The 22,458-nt window shown below is 43.0% G+C and overlaps 1 protein-coding gene across 1 annotated transcript in view; it reads left to right on the top strand.

Annotated features, from left to right (window-relative positions):
* The window catches only part of col16a1 (collagen, type XVI, alpha 1), a 141,399-nt gene that overhangs the window by 48,903 nt on the left and 70,038 nt on the right, over positions 1-22,458 (top strand). The window contains exons 9-21 of the mRNA XM_080441983.1: positions 5,621-5,653; positions 10,273-10,308; positions 10,419-10,484; positions 13,000-13,032; positions 13,662-13,706; positions 14,157-14,195; positions 15,132-15,194; positions 16,869-16,913; positions 17,600-17,695; positions 18,104-18,139; positions 20,153-20,197; positions 20,708-20,743; positions 21,671-21,793. Coding sequence (XP_080298109.1) covers positions 5,621-5,653; positions 10,273-10,308; positions 10,419-10,484; positions 13,000-13,032; positions 13,662-13,706; positions 14,157-14,195; positions 15,132-15,194; positions 16,869-16,913; positions 17,600-17,695; positions 18,104-18,139; positions 20,153-20,197; positions 20,708-20,743; positions 21,671-21,793 — 696 coding nt within the window. The remainder of the gene's footprint in view (positions 1-5,620; positions 5,654-10,272; positions 10,309-10,418; positions 10,485-12,999; positions 13,033-13,661; positions 13,707-14,156; positions 14,196-15,131; positions 15,195-16,868; positions 16,914-17,599; positions 17,696-18,103; positions 18,140-20,152; positions 20,198-20,707; positions 20,744-21,670; positions 21,794-22,458) is intronic.

The raw sequence follows: 22,458 nt of genomic DNA, 5'->3' as shown, positions 1-22,458 counted from the left end.
AAAACATGTTTTCTCGTTTACTCCAGTCCCCTTCTTGTGCCGTGAGCTTCCTGTGACCTCACTCCAGTGGTTCCTCGTGACCGACCGTTCAAAGCATCCGCCGGCGACAGAGCCGCGTGAAAAAAAACACTTCCCCACATTTGAACGCCGTCTTATCGCTGTGCAGAATTGCTACACGAGATTGTTTTACTATAACCTAAAGGCTATTTATTTTCACCGTTCCCCCTCCCCACTACTCGTTCTATCATTCATATTAATAGGATCCATATCCAATTATCTATTCATTAGGCCTGGTGTTTGTCTTGTGGAGAGGCTGGTGTTAACTCTGGAGATCTTGAGGACAGAGTGATCAATTCCAGAGATGGCTCCAGCCCGACACAGCTACAATAACTTATGCATGCCAGCTCTCTCTAACACGCTCTCTGTCTTTGTGTGTGTGTGTGTGTGTGTCTGTGTGTCTGTTTCTCTCTCTATCGCTTTCTCTGACATTCCTTCCTTCTCTCTCTGTATCTTACTTGCTGTTTTCTCTCATCGCTCTTTCTAGATCTTTCTCGTTTCTCATTGTCCCCACCTCCCCAACCCCACTTCTTTAATCTCTTATATCTCCGCCTGTCTGTCTGTCTGTCTGTCTGTCTGTCTGTCTGTCTGTCTGTCTGTCTGTCTGTCTGTCTGTCTGTCTGTCTGTCTCTCTCTCTCTCTCTCTCTCTCTCTCTCTGATAACCTTATATGGTACAGTGTGGAGGGCCTGGCATTGTTACCGTCATCTTCATTCTTCACTGAGTCACAGATGTGTAATGGCCACGACTGCAGAGGCTGCCTTTACAAGCCAACACAGCACTTGGGTTACATAGCACAGACCACACACACACACACACACACACACACACACACACACACACACACACACACACACACACACACACACACACACACACACACACACACACACACACACACACACACACGCACACACTGGACTGCATATCGTATGGCCAGTTTGTTTGCCACAATATCTGTACAGTAAATATGCTATGGGGTCTATGACCCCTGTGTGCACGCCAGATGTTACCAAGTCATAGCACTACTAGTTTCCATTAAAGCAAATCCTCTGTGACTGGCAGGGAGGTGACCTCAGCGGAAGTGGAATGTCATGTGTGTGTATGTGGAACGCTGTATGCTTGCGCAGCATGTCTCGGCGGCTGCTGCCGACTGCTGTGTGGGGAATGCCGATCAGGCCGGGGTCAAACAATAACGACGGAATCTGTGTTATAGCTTGTTTTTTCTCTGGTGGGAGGCGAATGTGCGAGCAGATTGCCTGATAGAACACGGAAATGATTGCAGAAATATTTAAAGAATCCCAGGAAAGTATATGCATTTCTGCTTGCCAGACCCAAACCCCTCAACCCATCTGTTAAGACTCCTCCAGAGAGGAATAAAAAATGAACGCCGCTACAGAATTATTTGCCACTAATGTCAGACCATCCGGGTTGGGGGTAGATCTACAGTGCCTGTGGGTCTTGTCTCTGGCTTGTTTTACAGGTGTTGTTGCCTTTCAGCGTGACACAAAAAAGCAACCTCTCGTTTTTATCGTCTAGAGAGCAAGAGATTTCCAACCATCAGTCTGCGTACCGGCACTGGGTTTTAACTAAAGTTTTCCACCTGCTCAAAGTAATATCTGATACAGACATAACCTTTTTTAATCATCCTATCCTTGTTGATAGTGTATAACTCCATATAGGTCAATGATATAACATTATGTAGTGATATATCCATCCATCTTCAACCGCTTATCCGGAGTCGGGTCGGTCCGAAGATTTTACCAACTGTTTACCAGCATTGGTTCTTAACGTGGGGTTCGGGGACCCCTATCTGAGATTTCCGCTTTCTGATATGTATAGGAGCAGGGGTCTTCAACAGGGGGTCCGGGACCCCTAGGGGGTCCTCAGAGTTACTACAGGGGGTCTGCCAAATCTTTGTGTGATTATGTATTATTTAGCACTAGAACCCTAGCATCCCTATTCTGAGTAGAACTTTAGCCCAAAAAATTTAAGATCTACAAGCTCACAACGCCTCGCGCTGCGAGGCGTTGTGAGCTTGTAGATCTGCTATTTTTGGCAAAGAGGTGTTTGGTGTAGAGGGAAAAAAGAGCTGACCAAGTAAAAAAAAATACAATATAGAGGGGGTCCCTGCTTCATCTCTCTCAGCTAGGGGGTCCTTGGCCTGAAAATGTTGAAGACCCCTTTGTCTGGGGAATCTAAACTCAATGTAGGGTCTAGAACAGTGGCAAGAATGGCTGCTAACAAACCTAAGCCCACTGCTTTGAAAACCAATCCTGATACTGTCCCACTGTCCCAGTATGATGGACCGCCCTAAAGTCTTTGCACTGGTTATGCGATGCTGTTATCCTTCTATAACAGCACTGAATCTCTCTGTGTGTCTGTCTGTGTGTCTGTCTGTGTGTCTATATATCTCGAGGACCATCTGACCGTTTGACTTCAAACTTGCCGCGTGTATCGCAGAGGACCTGAGGGTGTTTTTTGTGACGATTGGGGTCCGAAATGGAAAATTAAAAAATAGCCGATCTACAAGCTCACAACTTAGTGCAGTACCCATTATCATGGTAAGATGAAGAGGGGTCCCATCAAAGGGCAAACGTCAAGCACACTCCAGCAAGGACTCACTTAAAAAAGCCTGCTTGACGCCTGAGGAAGAGACAGTGTTGTCGAAACCGGTCGGCGTCTTTAGCGTTTTTTTGTTTCTAAATATGTGTAGCCCTGTCGTATAATTGAAGGCTTTTTAAAGTGAGTCCTTGCTCGAGTGTGCTTGAAGTTTGCCCTTTGATGGGACCCCTCTTCATCTTACTATGATAATGGGTGCTGCACTAAGTTGTGTAGATCGGCTATTTTATAATTTTCCATTTCTGAAAAACTTTAATTCAATCTAAGTCTTTCAAATTGATTAGACACGATTTCACACTTGTTTTTGAAAAAAATAACGGTCAGAACATCTGTAATCGGTGGGCTGGGTCTCTCCAAAATGGGGATCAGCATGGGATCCAAACATCTGACAGTGGTCGGTGCTCTTTAGCACACTTCAGGATTTATTCTCTCCACTCCATCCTTAACTCTCTCTCTGTCTTTTTATTGGACATTCACACTCTCCTGTACAACTATTTTCCACTCTGCTCTCCACAGTCCTCCCTCCTTCTTCTACCCATCTCTTTCTGGTGACCTTTCTTTGTTGTTGGCACTCGGCAGGGAACACTCATTGGGTTGTTCTCTTTTATTTATTTCTCTCTCTTTTTCCATCCCTCCATTGGCCCAAGGGCTTGCTTCTGTATGAGGAACAGCCCTTATTCTCCAAAACTTCACTTTCATCTCCTTCTCTCTGTTTTCTTCCCATTTCTTCTTTTGACAGAGGATAACATCTGTTAATGACCTGCATGTGAAATCAACATGGCCCTTTATTTCTCCTCTTTGTTTTCATGCTGATGCCGTGAGATGGTGCAGCAAAGCGCTTCAATGGGCTTCACTTTGATAAAGATGTTACGTGACGTTAATGCTGCAGAGACTTAACACACGTGAAACTAAAGAGGTTTGTCCCCCAGGGAGGACTTTAGAGAGAGTTGAATTCACCATATTTGAATACGACTTGGAACTATATTTGCTGTGAGCCTATTAGTGCATGTCACTGTGTGCTGAATGCTTAAAGGTGGGGGGGCAACTTCAGATAGTTACATGCTAGTCCAGTGGATATCAAACAATGGGTCGGGATCCATTTTTGGGTCACGGACCAATTTGTTTTGGGTCGTGAGTAAATATAAACTAAAACAATTGTTTAACTATTATATCAAAATAAACATTTTCTTACGTAATTTTTTTCACTGGAAATGACTTAACCACTTAGTTGACCAGCCTCTACACACCAAATCTCTTGCCGAAAATAGCTAATCTCTAAGCATTGTGAGCGTGTAGATTGGCTATTTTTTCCAAATGTGGTCCCCAGAATAGGGATGCTAGGGTTCATGTGGTTAGTTCATGTGGCTAGGTTCTCCATAACTGTTGAAAACCCAGCTGTCCAGGTATGAAAAGTCACGAGTGGAGGAAGCTGCTGGTTTTACATATGCTGTATTGACTAGTACTTGGTATAATATCGGCCTATAAATGTACATTGTACATTTCTAGTATTCAAAACCAGCTGCAGTATATTTGCAATGCTCTGGAAGCCTCTCTGCTGTTAACTCTTTCACTGCCAATAAAATAAAAAAATTATTGCGAACTTTGCCAGATTTTTTTGTTTGTTTTTTCAAAGAAAAAAAAAAGTGCTTAGGAAGCGAGATACAGCCTTTTTCAGTTATAGGTTAAACAAAGAGTGAATGGAGCTGCAAATCTTCAGATAATGATATATTGGGTTCTGAACACTTAAAAAAAAAAAAAAATGTTTTAAACTCGTTCTGGCACTGAGGGTATAACCATAAAACTCGGGATAACTCGGGGCTTGGCACTGAGAGAGTTAACTGTGACATCAAATGTACATTATTGATATCACAAATCAACTTTATTGTCACATCACATGGTTTACAACTGTGAAAAGCATCCTGGTGGCATGTTTATGTACACACCTGTCCTGCACATGATGCTAATATATACTGTTCTAAACATCATGTATATATACCTTCTACTACAAATTTTTTTGGTACATATCCTTCCATTTGTGTCTATCTGTCATTTTGTCCATCTTGTAGGCCTGACCTCGACTAAGTCGAATAGTCGACTGGTTAGTCGCGGGGGGTCCGAGTCGACTGAGTGTCTCTTAGTCGAATCTAGTCGAGGGAAAAATAAATAAATATTTTTTTCTTTTTTTTTTTAAAGGGCCAAAAATGTTTTTAATTGTTTTTTGGCCAAGTCTACACCTTAAACCACACGTAACTTCCACTTTATTCTTCTTATTCCTCGTCTTTGTATTGGTATTGTTTGTGTTGGAGCGCCTCAGTGCGGCTGCAGAGTTCATGTGCAACCTCTTCCAGAGAGAGATAGAGACACTAGAAACTCTGCTGGAGACACAAAACAAACTGTGTAGACTTGGCCCTTTGAAATAAAATGTATTTTGGCCCTAAAAAAAAAAAGAAAAAATTATAATTATATTAGTTGACTGCCAGTCGACTATTGGCAATTAGTCGCCAATTAGATTCGACTAAACAAATCCTTAGTCGGGGACAGGCCTACTATCTTGTTTTTTTTTCTCTCCTGCTCTTACTCATCCTCTGAAACAAGAATTGTGAAATACATCCTAGTGGTGGGGAGAGCTTTATTGAAGGGAAGGTTTGGGGATTTAGGGGTGCCACTTAATTTGGAGTTGTTCATTTTTGGACCACAGCGTAGTCTTAAGACATGGTTGCATCATGTGTTCGTTAGCATGCTGTCTACCCTGGGCTGTCCAAGTTGTCAATTTGAAAACCCAAGTAGGATCAGGGTCATGGGTCCTGTTAACCCCGGAGGTCATGTTAACAGCTTGTTAACACACTGATAGAGGAAAATGTGTCTGCAGACTGCTGCAGCCATTTTGTTTTTTCACTAACCCTCTTTCCCTTTCTTTTTATTTTGGTCTCTTCTGCCAACAGGAGATTTTTGCATCAAAGGCTCTGGCAGAGAAAGTAAGTCTCACAAGTCACCACACACACACACACACACACACACACACACACACACACACACACACACACACACACACACACACACCCCCACACACACACACACACAATTCTCTACACAACCTGCATTATTAAAAAGATATGGAGACATTCACCACGTGTCTCCCAGATGGAATCCGATTAAAAAGGCTAAATGTGGGCAAATGGAACCAAAACAAAGAGCTTCATTTGTTTGTGCACTTCACAGATTGATGGGATGTCCAGCCATCATATCCAGTTAAAAAGACATTATCTCTTTATATTTGGATAGGACTAAAGCCAAATTTATGCTCAAAATATCCGATCTACAAGCTTACGACACGTTGTGAGCTTGTGGGTTGACCATGGAAGTATACATGGGGCTTAATGTTCCATTTAGCAGCCAGAAAACTGGGCAGTCTTCTGTGTGTTTTTGAAACGCCGCCAAAGTTGTGCTGAAAATGTTACCAAGCTAATATCTAGGGCGGTCACGATCATGACATTTTAGTTGACTGTCATACAAATAAATTGCAATTAATGATTTAATCGTGTTTTTGGCATTGAACATAAATAAACATTTTGTGTGCCTTTTTAGGCTTTGTAAACAACAATTGCACGGGGCAGATACGATAAATAACATGTACAAAGCTGAATTATACAAAGAACTGACTGCAATGACGGCTACCAATAATGAAAATAAACAATGTGGCCAAAACAGGCCTTATACTTAATATTTTATGCACCACGAGTGGTGTAATGCGACATGTTGTGAGCTTGTAGATCTACACATTTTTTTTTTTAAATTTATTTTCCCTAACTGCCCAAAATAGGGATGCCAGTTTGAATGTGTTTCTATTTAGTTCATCCAGCTGTTTTTAAGTAGATGAGTGGAAACAATTATGCAGATTAATTGTGATTAGCTCTAATTGCAATCAGGTGATTATGTAATAATACTTGAGACCGGCCTACTGGTGTCACTGGAATAAAGATGTGTGAATGAGAAAACTACTACTAACACTTGCTTCCTGGCTTTTAGCTGCTACTCTCAGTGGCTGTGACATTGTCCTTTGTTCATTGACATCAGAAAATATGAATCAGGTTGATCTAATGGTGGCCATATTATATGCACCAGACATACGTGGAATTCATCCCATTTAACTATTAGGAGCAGGAGCTGCTATTAATACACTTACCCAGGGAGCAGTTAGGGGTTAAGTGTGTTGCTCAGGCACTTTGACACATAGACTGGGTGGCCTGGGGGGGGTGAACCAGCAGCCTTCCGATTCCCAGACGGCCTCTTTACCCATTCGGCTTCCGCCGCCATACAATAATTATCAACAATTAACTGAGACTCATACCATAGGCGTGATGGTGTCCCTTTAACTCTATTACAGGTGATTGGTGGCTTCAGTGTAGAGAGAGGTTAAAACAATGCATGTGGTTAAGTGAAACTCACTCGCATAACACACACATACACATACATGCATGCGTGCGCGCGCGCACACGCACAGACTTTGCTGACTGGCTGCAGGCTGATTTACACCTCATTATGCGCTGAGTGTCAGTTGGGAGTTCCTGCTGCCTATTAATTTAGTCATTCACCTACAATAGGGGTATTCTGTTCACAAATAGCATACAAAACTCCAGGTGCTTCATTATGGTGCTCCTGTGTGTGCTTACTAATGCAGCCTGCTGCCTCCCCTGACTCACTCTCAATGTAGGTTATTACCTGGGTGGAAACGCAAGACACTGCCCTGCCACTGGAGCACGCACGCACGCACACACACGCACACGCACACACACACTTTCTCTTTCGTTCTCTCTCTCTCTCTCTCTCTCTCTCTCCCCCTCCCTCTGCCTATCTATCTCTTTTTTATGTTTGTATATCTCTCTCCTACAGACATAGATTTACTCACTTTTAGGGACAATGCATTGACTTAATGTCAAACATGTCCCCTAATGTGGCCAATGTCAGACACACACACACACACACACACACACACACACACACACACACACACACACACACACACACACACACACACACACACACACACAGTGTACATTTTGGTTGGAGACATTGCATTCGCTTAATGTACATTAATTCCATATCTCTGAGTCCTTACCATAACTAATATAATCATAACCCTGGCAAACGCATGCCTGTGCATGGTGTGAGCATGACATGCATCCATGTGTGTGTGAGGAAGGGTGACGGAAGCGGCATATATGCACAGATGTGTGTGTGTGTGTGTGTGTGTGTATGTGTGTGTTGGCAGATGTGTGAATGACATGCCTCTGTAGATTTGTGCGAGTTTCAATTTACATTTTTCAAGAACTAAATGGACTTTTCCTCCGTGGTGGGACTTTAATTGTCAAACAAAACATGGCACAATTTTCCAGAGGATAAAAAACGTAAATAAAAAATGGCCCGGTGCAGCAATAGAATTTCACTCGCGGCAGAAACGACAACTTGATGTTACGCAAAGCGACATCAATAGCTGTCCCAAAAAGGAGGCTATGCTTTGGAATTTTTATGCCAGACAAGTGAGCCTATTTGGAATTCTCATGCCAGAAAGGCAAGCCAACCTGTCACAACACATACAGCGAGGGCACTGTTCCCAGGCAGCAATCTGTCATAGTCAATCCAAACAGACGGTGTCATACTGTAGGCGTTGGAGAGAAACGCGTCTATCGGACCTCTCAACACGGGGTCCGGGGACCCACAGGGGTCCTTGATGAGTCACAGGTCTGTAACGCCGAGACTGTACAAATGGAACCAAATGGGACCCGTAACGGTCCCATTTGGTTCAGAGTTAAAACTAGAAAAACTTTGGTCATAGCCACTTGGAATGGGATCTTGATCACATGACCCCCAGAGATGATGTGTGCCGATTTGTGTGAGTTTTGGACAAAATCTGTAGGAGCAGTAGCAAAAAGTGTGTTTTGAAGAAAACACACTATGGCAGAATATGTAATCTGGCACAAACCGGGGCCTTATAGGTTGTCATGATCCAACATAACTCGAACGGGGCCGAGTAGGCACAAGCGGACTTCGCAACGTTCGGCACGGCAACTCGCGCGCTCGGTGGTGGCTCAAGTTCGCTTGAGACTGCGCCCCTCCGTCGCGGTCCAAAACTCTACTTTATCGGCGAAAAAAAGTAGTAAGTAATGTCTCAAGCGGGAATCGATCCCAGAATCCCAGGAGGTGTGTGTTGGGAGTCTAGTGATTAACGAGGCAAGCCACTGAGGCTGGTGCTGAGATTGGGTATTCGGGCTGTATTAGAATGTGACTACGCCCACCGTTCCCAACTCTTCTAATATAGAGCGAAAGAAGCCCCGCCCAGCAGGGGGAAGCCTCGCCCTGTAGGGGCGAGGCCAACTCTAGTGCATTCACATAGCTCGCTGTAGGCACATAGATACATGGACACACAAATGCATGGTGTGCTTGTGGGCCACAAGCACCAGTTCGGAAAGACTGACTTGACATTGTGGCTCTGTGAGCCAGCCATCGATAGACTGGCACTTTACTAGAGGAAAAACAGAGGTGTGGACAGAAACAGAGGGGGTTGGGTGCGGGGTGCGGGGGTCCCCTTTGTCACAGTTTCTTCCCCACTCTGTTAGCACATCGATAATGTGCTAACTTCCTGGCGTGTGAAAAGCGAAACTAGCAGGAATAGTGGGTGGTTGATTCAGCGTTAATTGCTGGCTTCCAATAAATGCTACCTATCAGGGGTTATTCTTTTGTGTGTGTGTGCGTGTGTATGTGTTCATGTATGTCTACCCTCCTGCAGAGAATGGCAGCTGGTCCGCACACTACAGTGCAGCGGGGAGTCGGACATTGCTATTGATTTCTCTCTCCGACGGGAGGTGTGTGTGTGTGTGTGTGTACATGTGTTCGCTTGTACATTATGTGTGTGATAGTATGTGTGACCGCAGGTGAATCTGAGACACCTTTTCCCCCAACCTCCCCTCATTCACAAACTGCACGTAGAGATCAAGGTTCAGTTGGTATTACAGTGCCACTCTATGGCAGGCAGAGGAACTACAACGGTCGTTGTGTCATTCAGTTCCATCATGAACTGGCTATTACCTAGATCTTTGGTTCTCAAAGTGGAGTCCGTGGACCCCCAGGGGTCCTTGAGGGAGTTCGAAGGGGACCCGAGCTAAATGATGGATAGTTAGGAACCAAATGGACCCTTATGGGTCTGTAACTCTGAGAGTGTACAAATGGAACCAAATGGACCCTAACTCTCAAAATTAACAATTTTACAATAGAAACTGGGGTCCCAGAGATAGAAATGCCATTAAATGCGTCTCCATAGCCTAATGCATGTCAAACTGAGGGTCCTTGAAATAAAAATGGTTGAGAATCACTGCTAGAGCCGTAAAAATCTTCTCTTATGGGGGGTCCCTGGCATATCTTTTCAAATGGGGGGGGGGGGGGGTGCATCGCTAATATTTGGGTCAATTTGGGGGTCCTTGACATGAAAAAGTTTGAGAACCGCTGGGCTACGTCACAGGTACACTTATTGAATTGACCGTCAATAATGTCCCTCTCTCTCCCTCCTGTTCTCTCTTTCTCCCTCTTTCTCTTTCTGTAGTGTGCTGGTTGTGTTCTTCTCAGTGGGGAACAAAACGTAAGCACGTGAGCAGTAAGCAGTAAGCATGGTTCACTCCCACCGCTTTCTGTCTTGCAGTTTGCGCTCGAAAGCAGAGCGTCGCTGAACGTTTGTGTTTCCGTTTGCAGCAGGTGAACCTGGATCTGGGCGGCTACGGCGGACATCATGGACCGAAAGGGGAGAAAGGCGAGCAGGTGAGCCCAAAGAACACAAGATACTTAAAGCTTCAATCAGCCTGCAGGCCAGTGTTGATTTCGTCGACTAAAACTATGACGAAAAATGTTCGTCGACTACCTTTTTTCTCTGACGAAAACTAAATAAAAACTAAATAAACTAACCTATGATGACTAAGACTATGACTAAATATATTGACAATTTCGTCAACAAATAAAAACGAGACTAAAATGAGGGACTAGTGGAGAAGAGATCCAGTAGAACTAAAAGACATTTTATGCTTGGTTGCGCTCAGGTGAAAATAGCAGATCTACAAGCGCGACGCGTTGTGAGCTTGTAGATCGGCTATTTTCAGCAAGTAACCAAGTGTAAAATCAGCCATTACGACGCCATCAAGGCACCGCCAAAATACATTTTAGTCGACTAAATGAACTGTAGATTTAGTCGACTATAATCTTATGATATTTAGTCGACTAAAACTAGACTAACAGTAAAACATTTCAGATGACTAAAATATGACTAAAACTAAATGGAATTTTATTCAAAAGACTATGACTAAAACTAAATAAAGATTTACTGTCAAAATCAACACTGCTGCAGGCAAATCCGATTAGTTTTTTCATATGTGATATTTGGATCTGTTATTTGCAAGTGATCAGGTTTCTGTATTCGGACATCGTTGACCTATTCTGCGTTGGTCCCCGTGGCAACGCCATAAAGACATAGGCATCGCAAGCGTGTAGATCTGCTTTTTTTTGGCGGCGAGCAACACTGTCATACGACAAAGCATAAATCAGGCTTGTTCAGACTGAGACGCACATTTAGAATTCAGTTTGGATCCACATTGGATCCACCAAGGAATGTGGTTCAAATCTGATTCGCTGTAATAATTTGCCTTTTTTTTTTTTTTTTTCAGATTTGATAAAACCTCTGATTCCAAAACTTTAATTACTAGTTACTTTGCAGATATAATTTATTACATTATAAAACATACAATAACCACTTTAGCCCTATTTTATACCTAGGCTATTTGAAAATAGCCGATCTACAAGCTCACAACTCGTCGCATCGCGACGCGTTGTGAGCTTGTAGATCTGCTATTTTCAAACATTTTAGTACTTTTACTTTTGGTACTTTAAGTACATTTTGATACCAATACTTTTGTTCTTTTACTCAAGCACATTTTGAATTCTGGACTTTTACTTGTAACAGTACTTCTAACGGGTAGGCCAAAAATAATTTGGGTTACCAGTCTGAACATAGCCATAGACAGTGTACATGGACACACACACATGCATGGACAAACATGTGGGTAAGCAGAAAGGTGTGTGTGTGTGTGCGTGCGCACGCGTACGCGTGTTGTGTGTGCGTGCGTGTGCGCGCGTGTGCGTGCTCTCAGACTGGTGGAATGCACAACCTCACCATGTGAGTCCAGACATGCTTAGGGCTTCAGTCCACAGTAAAACAAAGATTTAGTTGCAAAGAAACACACAACCATAACCACATGCCGATGAAATCACTCTAGTGCGGGTATTCCCACACTTTTCCATGCCAAATAAATGCCACAAAAAAAAATGCCTCTAGCTATGCCTTTGCAGCCATATGCTTGAAAAAAATAAACTTTAATATTCTGTATTATGTTCTTTTTTAATGATTTTGTATTAATTTATTTAATTTCCTCTCCTTTTAGAAGGGGATCTCTGATAATGACATCAAAGAAAAGGACCCACACACCTGTCTGGAATTTTTTTTTTACTCTTTATTAAACGTTTCGGTCATTAGACATATTGGAAAGAAATTGGGCCACTTCCTTCACAGGTTTTACCAATGATACTAATGAAGGCTCTGTTCCATTTCATGTAGCACAGTGGTTCTCAAACCTTTTAATTTCAAGGACCCCCATAACTCTGAGAGTTGTGCACCTTTTTAAGGGGCCATTTGTAACCCCCTCAAGGAACCACGAGGGTCCCTGGACCACACTTTGAGACCCACTGGTGTAGCAGAGTGTTTCCAGTGAGCCAACATGCACAATATCAGCACCCTGACTCTGTTTGACCAGAATGGAACAGAGCCTTCATTAGTATCATTGGTAACACCTGTGAAGGAAGTAAGAAGAGGCCCAATTTCTCTCCAAAATGGCTGCTGTGCACAGAGCCTGAAGGTCTAACGACGGAAACGTTGAATAAAGTTCCAGATAGTTTGCGGGTCCTCTTCTTTCCTATTTATCAGAGGATCCCCTTCTGAACATATTATGCACTGTTTGTCCTACGCACCTGTCACCAACCTTTTGAGGTGCGCATCGGCCTTCTTCTTCCAAAAACATCCTCTCCTTTCCAATTGGCCCCGTGGCACAACCCCCCTGGTGGCCGCCCTGGGGACCGCGGCCCCCACTTTAAAAAACTTTATCCCCAGTGTAATACAACGCTGGCTTTGGACCAATCCCAGAGCTAACAAATGTGAAGTCTTTTGCGGCTCATTGATTATACTTCCCTAAATAAGCGATTATTCTTTTTCTCTTGTCTCTATCCATCTCAGGGCGCTGACTGTGCTGGCTCTCATTCAGGTTCAGTAAGTAGATTCTCCATCACGCCTCGCTCACACAAACACGCACAGTAATGCTGAACAGTGTTCAGCTAACCCATTCAATCCGGGAACACATCTCATGTCATTTTAGATATCTTTGGCTATTCAAAAATAGCAGATATACAAGCTCATAGCGCGGCACCGAGTGCCGCGCTATGAGCTTGTAGATCTGCTATTTTTGAAAAATCGTGAAAATGTGTGCAAATCTTTAAATATATATATATATTTTTAAAGGGAACATTTGTAACTCAAATCTTTTCTTCTGGGGGGTCCCTTGAACAACATATTTTACAAAAGTTCGCTTAAAAAATAATATATATATTAAAAGATTTGCACAAAATTGTTATTTTTTTTGTTGTTGAATAGCCCAAAGAAATCTAAAAATGACACCGATTCTTTCCCGGTCTAAATGCATTAACTCTGAGAGCCTTACAGGGTCCATTTTTACACGGTCAGAGTTTAATGAACACTTTACTGTGTCTCCATCTTTTATAGAAACAGTTTATATATATTCTTTTCATTATCATTTGGCATGCTGCTGGATTTGAGGCAGACTATTTTGGCAATAAGTTCTTGGTCTCGGTACATGCCAACCAAGTGTCTCTGACTTTTAGTGCACGCAGGGACCCCAGGGCCTGAAGGGCGAGAAAGGCGAGTCGGTGAGTGTCAAAAAATGTTCTGCTTCTCAGGTGCAGCTCCTCCTAACCTGCACCTGCTGTTTACTGGGATCTCTGACAATGCTGTATAATCCCAAAAGAGTTTTTTATATACTGTGTGTGTGTGTGTGTGTGTGTGTGTGTGTGTGTGTGTGTGTGTGTATTATGTAGAGTACATGCATAGTCTTCTGTGTACTGCATGCACATGATTATACATAGGTATGCATTGGCATGAGAGTGTGTGGTGCATTGTGTGTGTGTGTGTGTGTGTGTGTGTCTGCGCGTGGGCGTATTTTTGAGATAATGAGAGAGCAGATGGTGGTCCGATGGCCGTGCAGGCTGACCGCAGGCTGGTCAATGTGTTGCTTAGTATGCTCCAGTGGTGTGGAGGTTGATGTCTCTTTAGAGTCAGGTCATTGATCTGGCCTTGTCTTCATTCCATTCTCTCCACAGGCAACCCCGGCTAACTGGGGAGAGGTAACGGGCTACAAGGTGAAGGAAACCCCCCAAGAAAGTTTGTTTGTATCGTATTGTGTGTGTGCGTGGGCACGAGCGCTTGCATGCATGAGTGGGCACAAACGTTTGTGTGCACTCTTGTATTTTTGTGTGTGTTTGCATTTGCATGTGTGTCTGTGATAGACCCTCCAGAAAAACGTGGGCTAAAATCCTTGATTTTGCAGGCAAAAATCATTCATTTTGCGATGAAATATGCTGGGTTTTTGTGTGATTTTATGCGGTGAAATTGCAGGAAGTTGTAAAATATGCGGAAATGTACGGAAATATGTGATTATGCGCTCTGTTTGAAAAATAATTCCCCCCCGCATAATCTGCGCCATTTCGCTGATTATGCGATAAATTATGCGATCGCATAATCACATTTTTCTGGAGGGTCTAATAATAATATGAACTTACAGTATATCACTTTCCAACCTTTGTGACATCTTAGTTTTTTTTTTGGGTGAGTAGTTCACCCAAAAAAAAATGCTTTTTGTTTTTTCTATTAAATGCACACCCCATGAAGCCTTGAATTCATGGAGATTTTTTTTTGTTTTTGTCTCATTCCTAAGCCAATAATTCGCCAATAATTTTGGGTGAACTACACCTTTAAAACCCAGCATCTTTCGCAGAAAATAGCTTGTCGATCGGCTATTTTCAGCGAAATCTCTCCCCACAATAACAGAAAACACACTAGCATAGATCCCTGAGGGACTCAAGTCAATCATATAGGGTTCAAGTGGTTAAGGGCATAAATTAAGTATAAATACTTATTACTTGTGCGTCGGGTGTCGTGCGCCGGTAATATCCGATGTACAAGCACACAACGCATTGCCGCTGTACAATGTTTTGAGCTTGTAGATCAGCTATTGTTGTCGTGCAAGTATAACTCAGACCTTACTCTCTCTCTTTTGTGTGTCTCTCTGTCCCCAGGGAGACCAAGGACAGAAAGGAGATATCGGCCCACAGGGTCTCTCTGGAACACCAGGGAAGTCTGTGAGTGACCTCGTCCTCGTCTCACTCTTCCTCTTCTTTCTGACGCTATTGATAAGATGAGATAGACCTTAGATAAGACAAACCTTTTATTGATCTTCGCAGGGAAACTCGGGGCAATTAGTTGTTGAAACGGTACTTAAACAGTTCTGTGGGATGTGTGAATAAAACGCATCATCCTTTTTGAGTGTGACCATATATTTATGAAATGAGTAGTTTTTTTACGTCAATTAAATCCTGATGAGGTGAAAAAGCAAACAAACACACACACACACACACACACACACACACACACACACACACACACACACACACACACACACACGCGCATCCAAACATGTCCACACACTTAGAGAAAAGCAGTCTCAAATGTACACATAGACACACACACACACACACACAGACACACACACGCACACGACACGCCATGTAAAATACTTCCTTTTACGGGGCTAAGAGAGTGGGTGTTCCGCAGACTTATACAGTATTACTGTTTAAGCCCGGGCTCCCATTGATATCAATTCTCCACCGTCTCCCCTCCCCTCTCTCCCTCGGCGCTAAGTCGACCTAATGCCTGTTAGATTAGGCTAGAGCAACAAAGCCTGCGCTAATCAATGCCGCCTCATTGACTGTGCCGTTCGTCTCTCACACAGGCGGGGTGCCTATTCACCATGACTTAAACCTTTTAATCTGCCCCTGTTCAGCCTAGTGATCCTGTAGACGCATGACAAGTTTTACGGGACAAATTATAACGCCAACACTCCTGAGATTCACCCCAGGTTTAGGCCCCCCCCCCCCCCCCCCACACACACACACACACACACACAAAACATTCACTGAGACAGTGCTTGTAGAGAACGTCTGGGACAGATGGATTTGGTAGAGTGCCAGCCAACCATCTTGACGTCGTGAATAAGTATTCGAGGACGTGACTCAACTCGGGCAGTTTTAAAATATTGCATCATTTATGATAATACTTGTTGGAAGACTGTACAATCCCTCTGGGTTTAATGATAAGACAGGGCTGGAGCCATCGATTATTTTCTTTAAGATTATTCTATCGATATTTTTTTGGTTTAATCAAATATAATTTTTTTATGTATTGTGCTGCATCACGAGAGGACAGGTGGTAAATGGGTGCTACGTTCCTACACCCAAAATGGCCGCTGTAGCAACCACTACAACTCCCAGGATGCCTCAGCACACAGACAGGTGCAGGTGTTTGAGGCACCTAATTGAGGCAGAGCTGAGAAAGCAAACAAACTGCTGGACTCAAAATGGACAAGAGTGTATTTATGTTGTAGTAGTGTGGGCATAGTTTTGGACTTAAAGATGCTTATTCTCCCTTTGGGATGTTTTATGTTATTTTGCAAATTACCTCATGTTGGCCTACTTATTTGATAAACCTCATTTCGTTTTCACCCTGGATTTTGGCCTGTTTGTACTGCACTGCCTCACACTATCCCGCTCCATAAGTTTGTCAAATTTGATTATTTTATTTTAATCAATATTTTTATATTCGATTAACGTAACCCCTAGGCAAAGAATTCTTTCTCAATGCCTGAACAGCTGCCATTTCTGAAATGGGTTTCTGCCGAAAAACGTAATTACAATGATGATGTCAACGGCCCGCCCTTACGTTGTCACTTCCCCATCTGTCTTGTCTCCGTTCCGCAGGGTCGAGCGGGGTCCATCTGTGTCGTCGGCCCCAAGGGACAGAAGGTGTGTGAGCGGAGCGCACCGAGTCTGGGAAACCCCTAGTAACAACTTGTCTGCCAATTAAACATTCAATTCACTTTGCTTTTAACCCGTTAAGACCGGGAACGCATCTGTGTCATTTTACATTTTAGCTATGCCATTATTTTATACTTTGGCGATAAAAAAATAGCAGATCTACAAGCTCATAGCGCGGCACCGAGTGCCGCGCTATGAGCTTGTAGATCTGCTATTTTTGGAAAAATCGTGAAAATTTGTGCAATAAAAATAGTATTTTTTAAAGGGTACATTTTTGACTCAAATCTTTGCTTCTGGGGGTCCCTGGAACAAAATATTTTGAGATGGGGATCCGTGGCCAAATACATATCATTTGGGGGTCCTTGACATGAAAAAGTTTGTACTTGGCCGCGGACCCCCATCTCAAAATATTTAGTTCCAGGGACGCCCCAGAAGCAAGGATTTGAGTTACAAATGTTTCAAAAAATATATATGTATTTTAAGATTTGCCAAAATGTTCACGATAAAACATTTTTTTTGCGGATCTACAAGCTCATAACGCGGCACTCAGTACCGCGCTATGAGCTTGTATATCTGCTATTTTTGAATAGCCAAAGAAATCTAGAAATGACCCAGATGTGTTCCCGGTCTTAATGGGTTAAATGTGACCTTTCTCTGAACTCGCCTTTTGCCAGGGTACCTCTGGTAGTGTGGGCCCAGAAGGACTGGCAGGAGAGCCAGGGAAGCCAGGACTCCCAGGGCTGCCCGGAGTTGGAAAACCAGGCCCACCAGTGAGTATACATGTTTTATGCAAAAGCATGGGTTGAAAAGCATGCGCTATACAGTGTGTGAATTGAATGCACTGATGTTTTATTGTAATTTTTATCGACCTCCTCAACTTCGTCTTATCGAGAAATGTTCTCAGAGACTGTCTCGGTTCGTCCAAAAAAGTTCTCCGAGCTGATTTTTGCATTCCAGGAGGATGGAGCTGTATCTGACAAGCGCAGACTGCTTGTTTAAAAATTTTGATTCGGCTGTCGTTACCCTACGCTGAACCCAACAAGCTTTTTAATGTTTAATGTCTGCTTTACGTGCGAACGGTGGATTAAGAGTAGACTTTGACGTAGCTGGCAGGTAGCTGCCAATTGCAATCCCTCAATGTGTCTAGTAAAGGATTCGTGTACTTTTTTTCAACACAGGGCCTTGATGGTAATCCTGGCACAGATGGAACAAAGGTAGGATTATGTTGTATTGGGTTGATGTTTTAATCATTATATCTACGCCGATATAAGACAGTGAGGCTATAACATTCCCTCATCGGGACAGTTCTTGGTTGAACTTAATGTTAATCTTGTTATTTTATTGTTAACCATATGAACCCTAGCACCCCTATTTTGGGTATGTCATAATTGGCGAACAGGAAAAAGGAGGGGACCAAGTACTGTACGTGCCCTTGCGTTTTTAACAATTTTTCTACCTTTTTCAAGTAGTCACAAAATATTTTCCATGATCACCGTCCTCACGGTGATCCCCTCATTACACACACAGGGGTCTCGTATAATCGGAAAAAAAGAAGAAAAATAAACATTCGGTAATCATAGTTGCAGCTAGGCCTGACCTCGACTAAGTCGACTAGTCGACTGGTTAGTCGCGGGGGGTCCGAGTCGACTAAGTGTCTCTTAGTCGACTCTAGTCGAAAAAAAAAAAAGAAAGAAAAAAAAGGTTTTTTTTTTTTTTTTTTTGAAGGCCCAAAAATGTTTTAAATTGTTTTTTGGCCAAGTCTACACCTGCAACCACACGTAACTTCCACTTTATTCTTCTTATTCCTCGTCTTTGTATTGGTATTGTTTGTGTTGGAGCGCCTCAGTGCGGCTGCAGAGTTCATGTGCAACCTCTTCCAGAGAGAGATAGAGACACTAGAAACTCTGCTGGAGACAAAACAAACTGTGTAGACTTGGCCCTTTGAAATAAAATGTATTTTGGCCCAAAAAAAATAAATATATTTTTTATTAGTCGACTGCCAGTCGACTATTGGCAATTAGTCGCCAATTAGAGTCGACTAAACAAATCCTTAGTCGGGGACAGGCCTAGTTGCAGCCAGTTGAAAATAATCAAAAATACATAGTAAAAAAAAACTGGTCACAGTGGTCATCACAGTGATGGAAGTTCACTTAAAGAAAAGTAATATTGTGGACCAACCATTGTACACCCCTAACTTAAAAAAACCCATAAATGTGTTTTTTTTAAGTGCATAGTCCTATTTATAGGGCTATGCACATGTGTCATGTTTCACTAGCCAATCACAGTCCTGAATAGACTGTGATTGGCCAATCACGGTGCAGGGTTAGGGGGGTACACTGGTGGCCAATCACAGCGCAGGGTTGGGGGGGTGCAATTTCCAAACCTCACATATAGGGGCGGTTTCACCGCCCAAAAAAAGTACACAGGAGCCGAGATACAGGCTTTTAAAGTAATAAGTTAACCAGGAAGTGGATAGGAGTCTATATCTTCGAAAAATGATATCTCCTGGTGCTGTGAAGGAAACAATTTTTTTTTGTTGAAAAAACAAAACAAAAACAAACAGCCAGGGCCGTTTTTGGCACTCAATGTGTTACTGTAAGTGTTGATAAAATATCTTCTCGTTGTCTTTTTGACTTTTAAGGCTATGGATAAGTGATGCACGAATGATCACCCATTTGTTATCCGATCTCAGGCACAGTATAGAAGCCTTTTCCTGCAGCAACGCTGAATGCCCAGTTGATGAATCTACTGTATATTTAGACACTTTAAATATAGTGTACCTGTTTTGGACAGGTCTACCCCTGTTCAGCCTAGTGATATACAGTGGGTGAAAATATTCGTAAGAAGTTTCCCCAAAAACTAAACAAAAAACATCTACAAGCTTGCTTGTGAGCTTGTAGATGGGCTCTTTTTTTTCTTCTATTCGTCGCAGGATGATGTATACGTTACTGCTTTCAGTGGGTAACCATATGAACCCTAACATCTCTATTCTGGGGCAAACATTCGGTCAAAATAGTTGATCTACAAGCACACAATGTGTCCTGAGCTTGTAGATCGGCTCTTTTTGTCGAAGAGATTCGGTGTGTAAAGGGGGAAAAAAAGCAGTGGACCAAGTATAGATCCCTGGGGTACCCTGGTCATTTAATTGTAGGGTTTAAGTGGTTAATATAGAACATAATACACATACCTGAGTCTCTGCTGTTCCTCGCCATGGTCTTTGTCCATAGGGGGACTCGGGAATCCCAGGGAATGATGGAACATCAGGAGATCCGGTGAGTAAACAATGGTTGACATTTAGCCATAGAGTTAATAATATATCTAGAGAGCGGATGGCCCCGCCCCCTTCCTATTAATTTCTATGAAAGTTGCACCAGCGCTTCAAGCATCCGGAAGAACGCTCTAGTTCCACATTTTCCTTGATTTGATCACCACATTTTGGTGTTCAAATGCGGAAGACTTAGCTTGCGCACCGCAGGCGCACTATGGGTTTCAAACCGTAGACGCACGCGCAGTAAAGTGTTTTAAATGCGGAAGTCTTGCAATCCCAGATTTGACCACCAGGCGACGGCAGCTTCACTGCTATACCGCCTTCCTGGGGGCTTTGCATTTAGTATAGCAGCTTCCTGGCTAAGAGAGAACTAATTCATGAAAACCATACATTATAGATAGATAGATAAACTTTATTTCAGGCACAAATACAAAAACACAGAGATAGCCTGAGTACCAGACTGTTACTTTGATGCATCACTGGTTTGAATGGGATTCTGCTGCTGTATTTCCAGGGACCCAGGGGACCAGGAGGACATAAAGGAGAGAAGGTAACGTTAACTTCTTTGTACCTGTAGTGTTAATGCTGACAACAGTAGACCTTTTTTGTCCCAATGCATAATACAGTGTAAGTCTGTCCTGTGAGTGTCTACCCATAGTATTCTATTTGTATTTGCCTGTGTTCTTGTGTATCTACCAGTGTGCTCATGTTGTGACACAATGTGACAGTCTTCCTACAGTAATTAGAGAACACACGCGCACGCGTCCACACACACACACACACACACACACACACACACACACACACACACACACACACACACACACACACACACACACACACACACACACACACAGCCATAGTGTTTGATTATCATGCCATGGTTGGTTGGTTTAGGTAGATTAGGTTCTCAGCGAGACGACCATGTGTGTTCACATGAGGCAGTTGTAGTTCAAACTGACAAGAAGAGTACAACGATACCAGTTGATATGCATGGGATAATTGACGGGTAGCCGGTCATTATTGATAAATAAATCCCGACAGGGTGATTAGGCACCGACGCGTAGCGGAGGTGCCTAATCACCCTGAAGGGATTTATTTTGGAAAACAAGGAAGTGTTGATCAAATAGAATACATTTTTGGTTACTGCATTGTCTATTTCTCACTTCAAATGTTTTCAAAAACATTCTTGAGAGCAATGTTTAGTTGTAAAGGACATGGTGTGTTGTTTATACTTACAGTAACTGAATATATATTGTCTCTGTCGGGTGTAGTTTTGAGAAAAAAACGCTGTTATTTGTCCCAAAGTGACTGCCAAAGATTGCTGCTATTTGTCTCAAAAAGCTTTATACCCTGTACGTATAACATGTGTATAACACACAATGCTGTACCCCCTCCAACTGTATATAATTTCCCCATTTTCAACTGTTTTTATTATATTTTGACCCTTGCTTTGGCAATTGTGTCTGTGCTCCAGGGAGACGCGTGTGAGGTGTGCCCCGTGCTGCCTGAAGATCTGGACAACACAGTGGCTCTTCAGGGCAAACCTGGACCTAAGGGAGAGCCTGGAGCACCAGGGACGGGAGATGCAGCACCAGCTGTGAGTATACGACTCGTCATGAATCAGTGACAGTGGGGGTGTCTATACTAAACCCCTATAATGATAATAATAGAGATAGGGGTTTGCGGAATATGTGTGAGAGACCTCAGTACAGTTTCACAGCAGCCTACAGTACAGTGCTGAACACTGTAGTGTAAACCAGTGGTTCTCAAACTTTTTCATGTCAAGGACCCCCAAAATGTATTTGGTATTTGGCTGCGGACCCCCATCTCAAAAATATTTTGTGCCAGGGATTTTTCTAAAATAGCAGATCTACAAGCTCATAGCGCGGCACTCGGTGCCACGCTATGAGCTTGTATATCTGCTATTTTTGAATAGCCAAAGTGTCAAATATGGTTAAAGTAGTTAAAATGATTGTGACGCTATATTAACAAATTTAGCTGGGGACCCCCCTGGTACCCCCTACTTTGAGAACCAATGGTCTATACTAAACCCTATAATAATAATGATGATAATAGAGAATATATGTGTGAGAGACCTCAGTACACAGTTCCACAGCAGTTTCCTACACTCTGAACACTGTAAACAACATTGAGCCGGGGGAAGAAAGTTTAAAAACACACACCATGCACATTAGACACGTTAGAAAAGGTCAGGCAACCAGTGTGTGCCCCGATAATTCAGAACTCGAGACTGCATCGCGT

Source organism: Gymnoscopelus braueri (assembly GCF_963280865.1).
Source record: "Gymnoscopelus braueri genome assembly, chromosome: 11".
NCBI lineage: Eukaryota > Metazoa > Chordata > Actinopteri > Myctophiformes > Myctophidae > Gymnoscopelus > Gymnoscopelus braueri.
The sequence above is the reverse complement of the archived record's forward strand: the minus strand, read 5'-3'. Positions and strand labels throughout refer to the sequence as shown.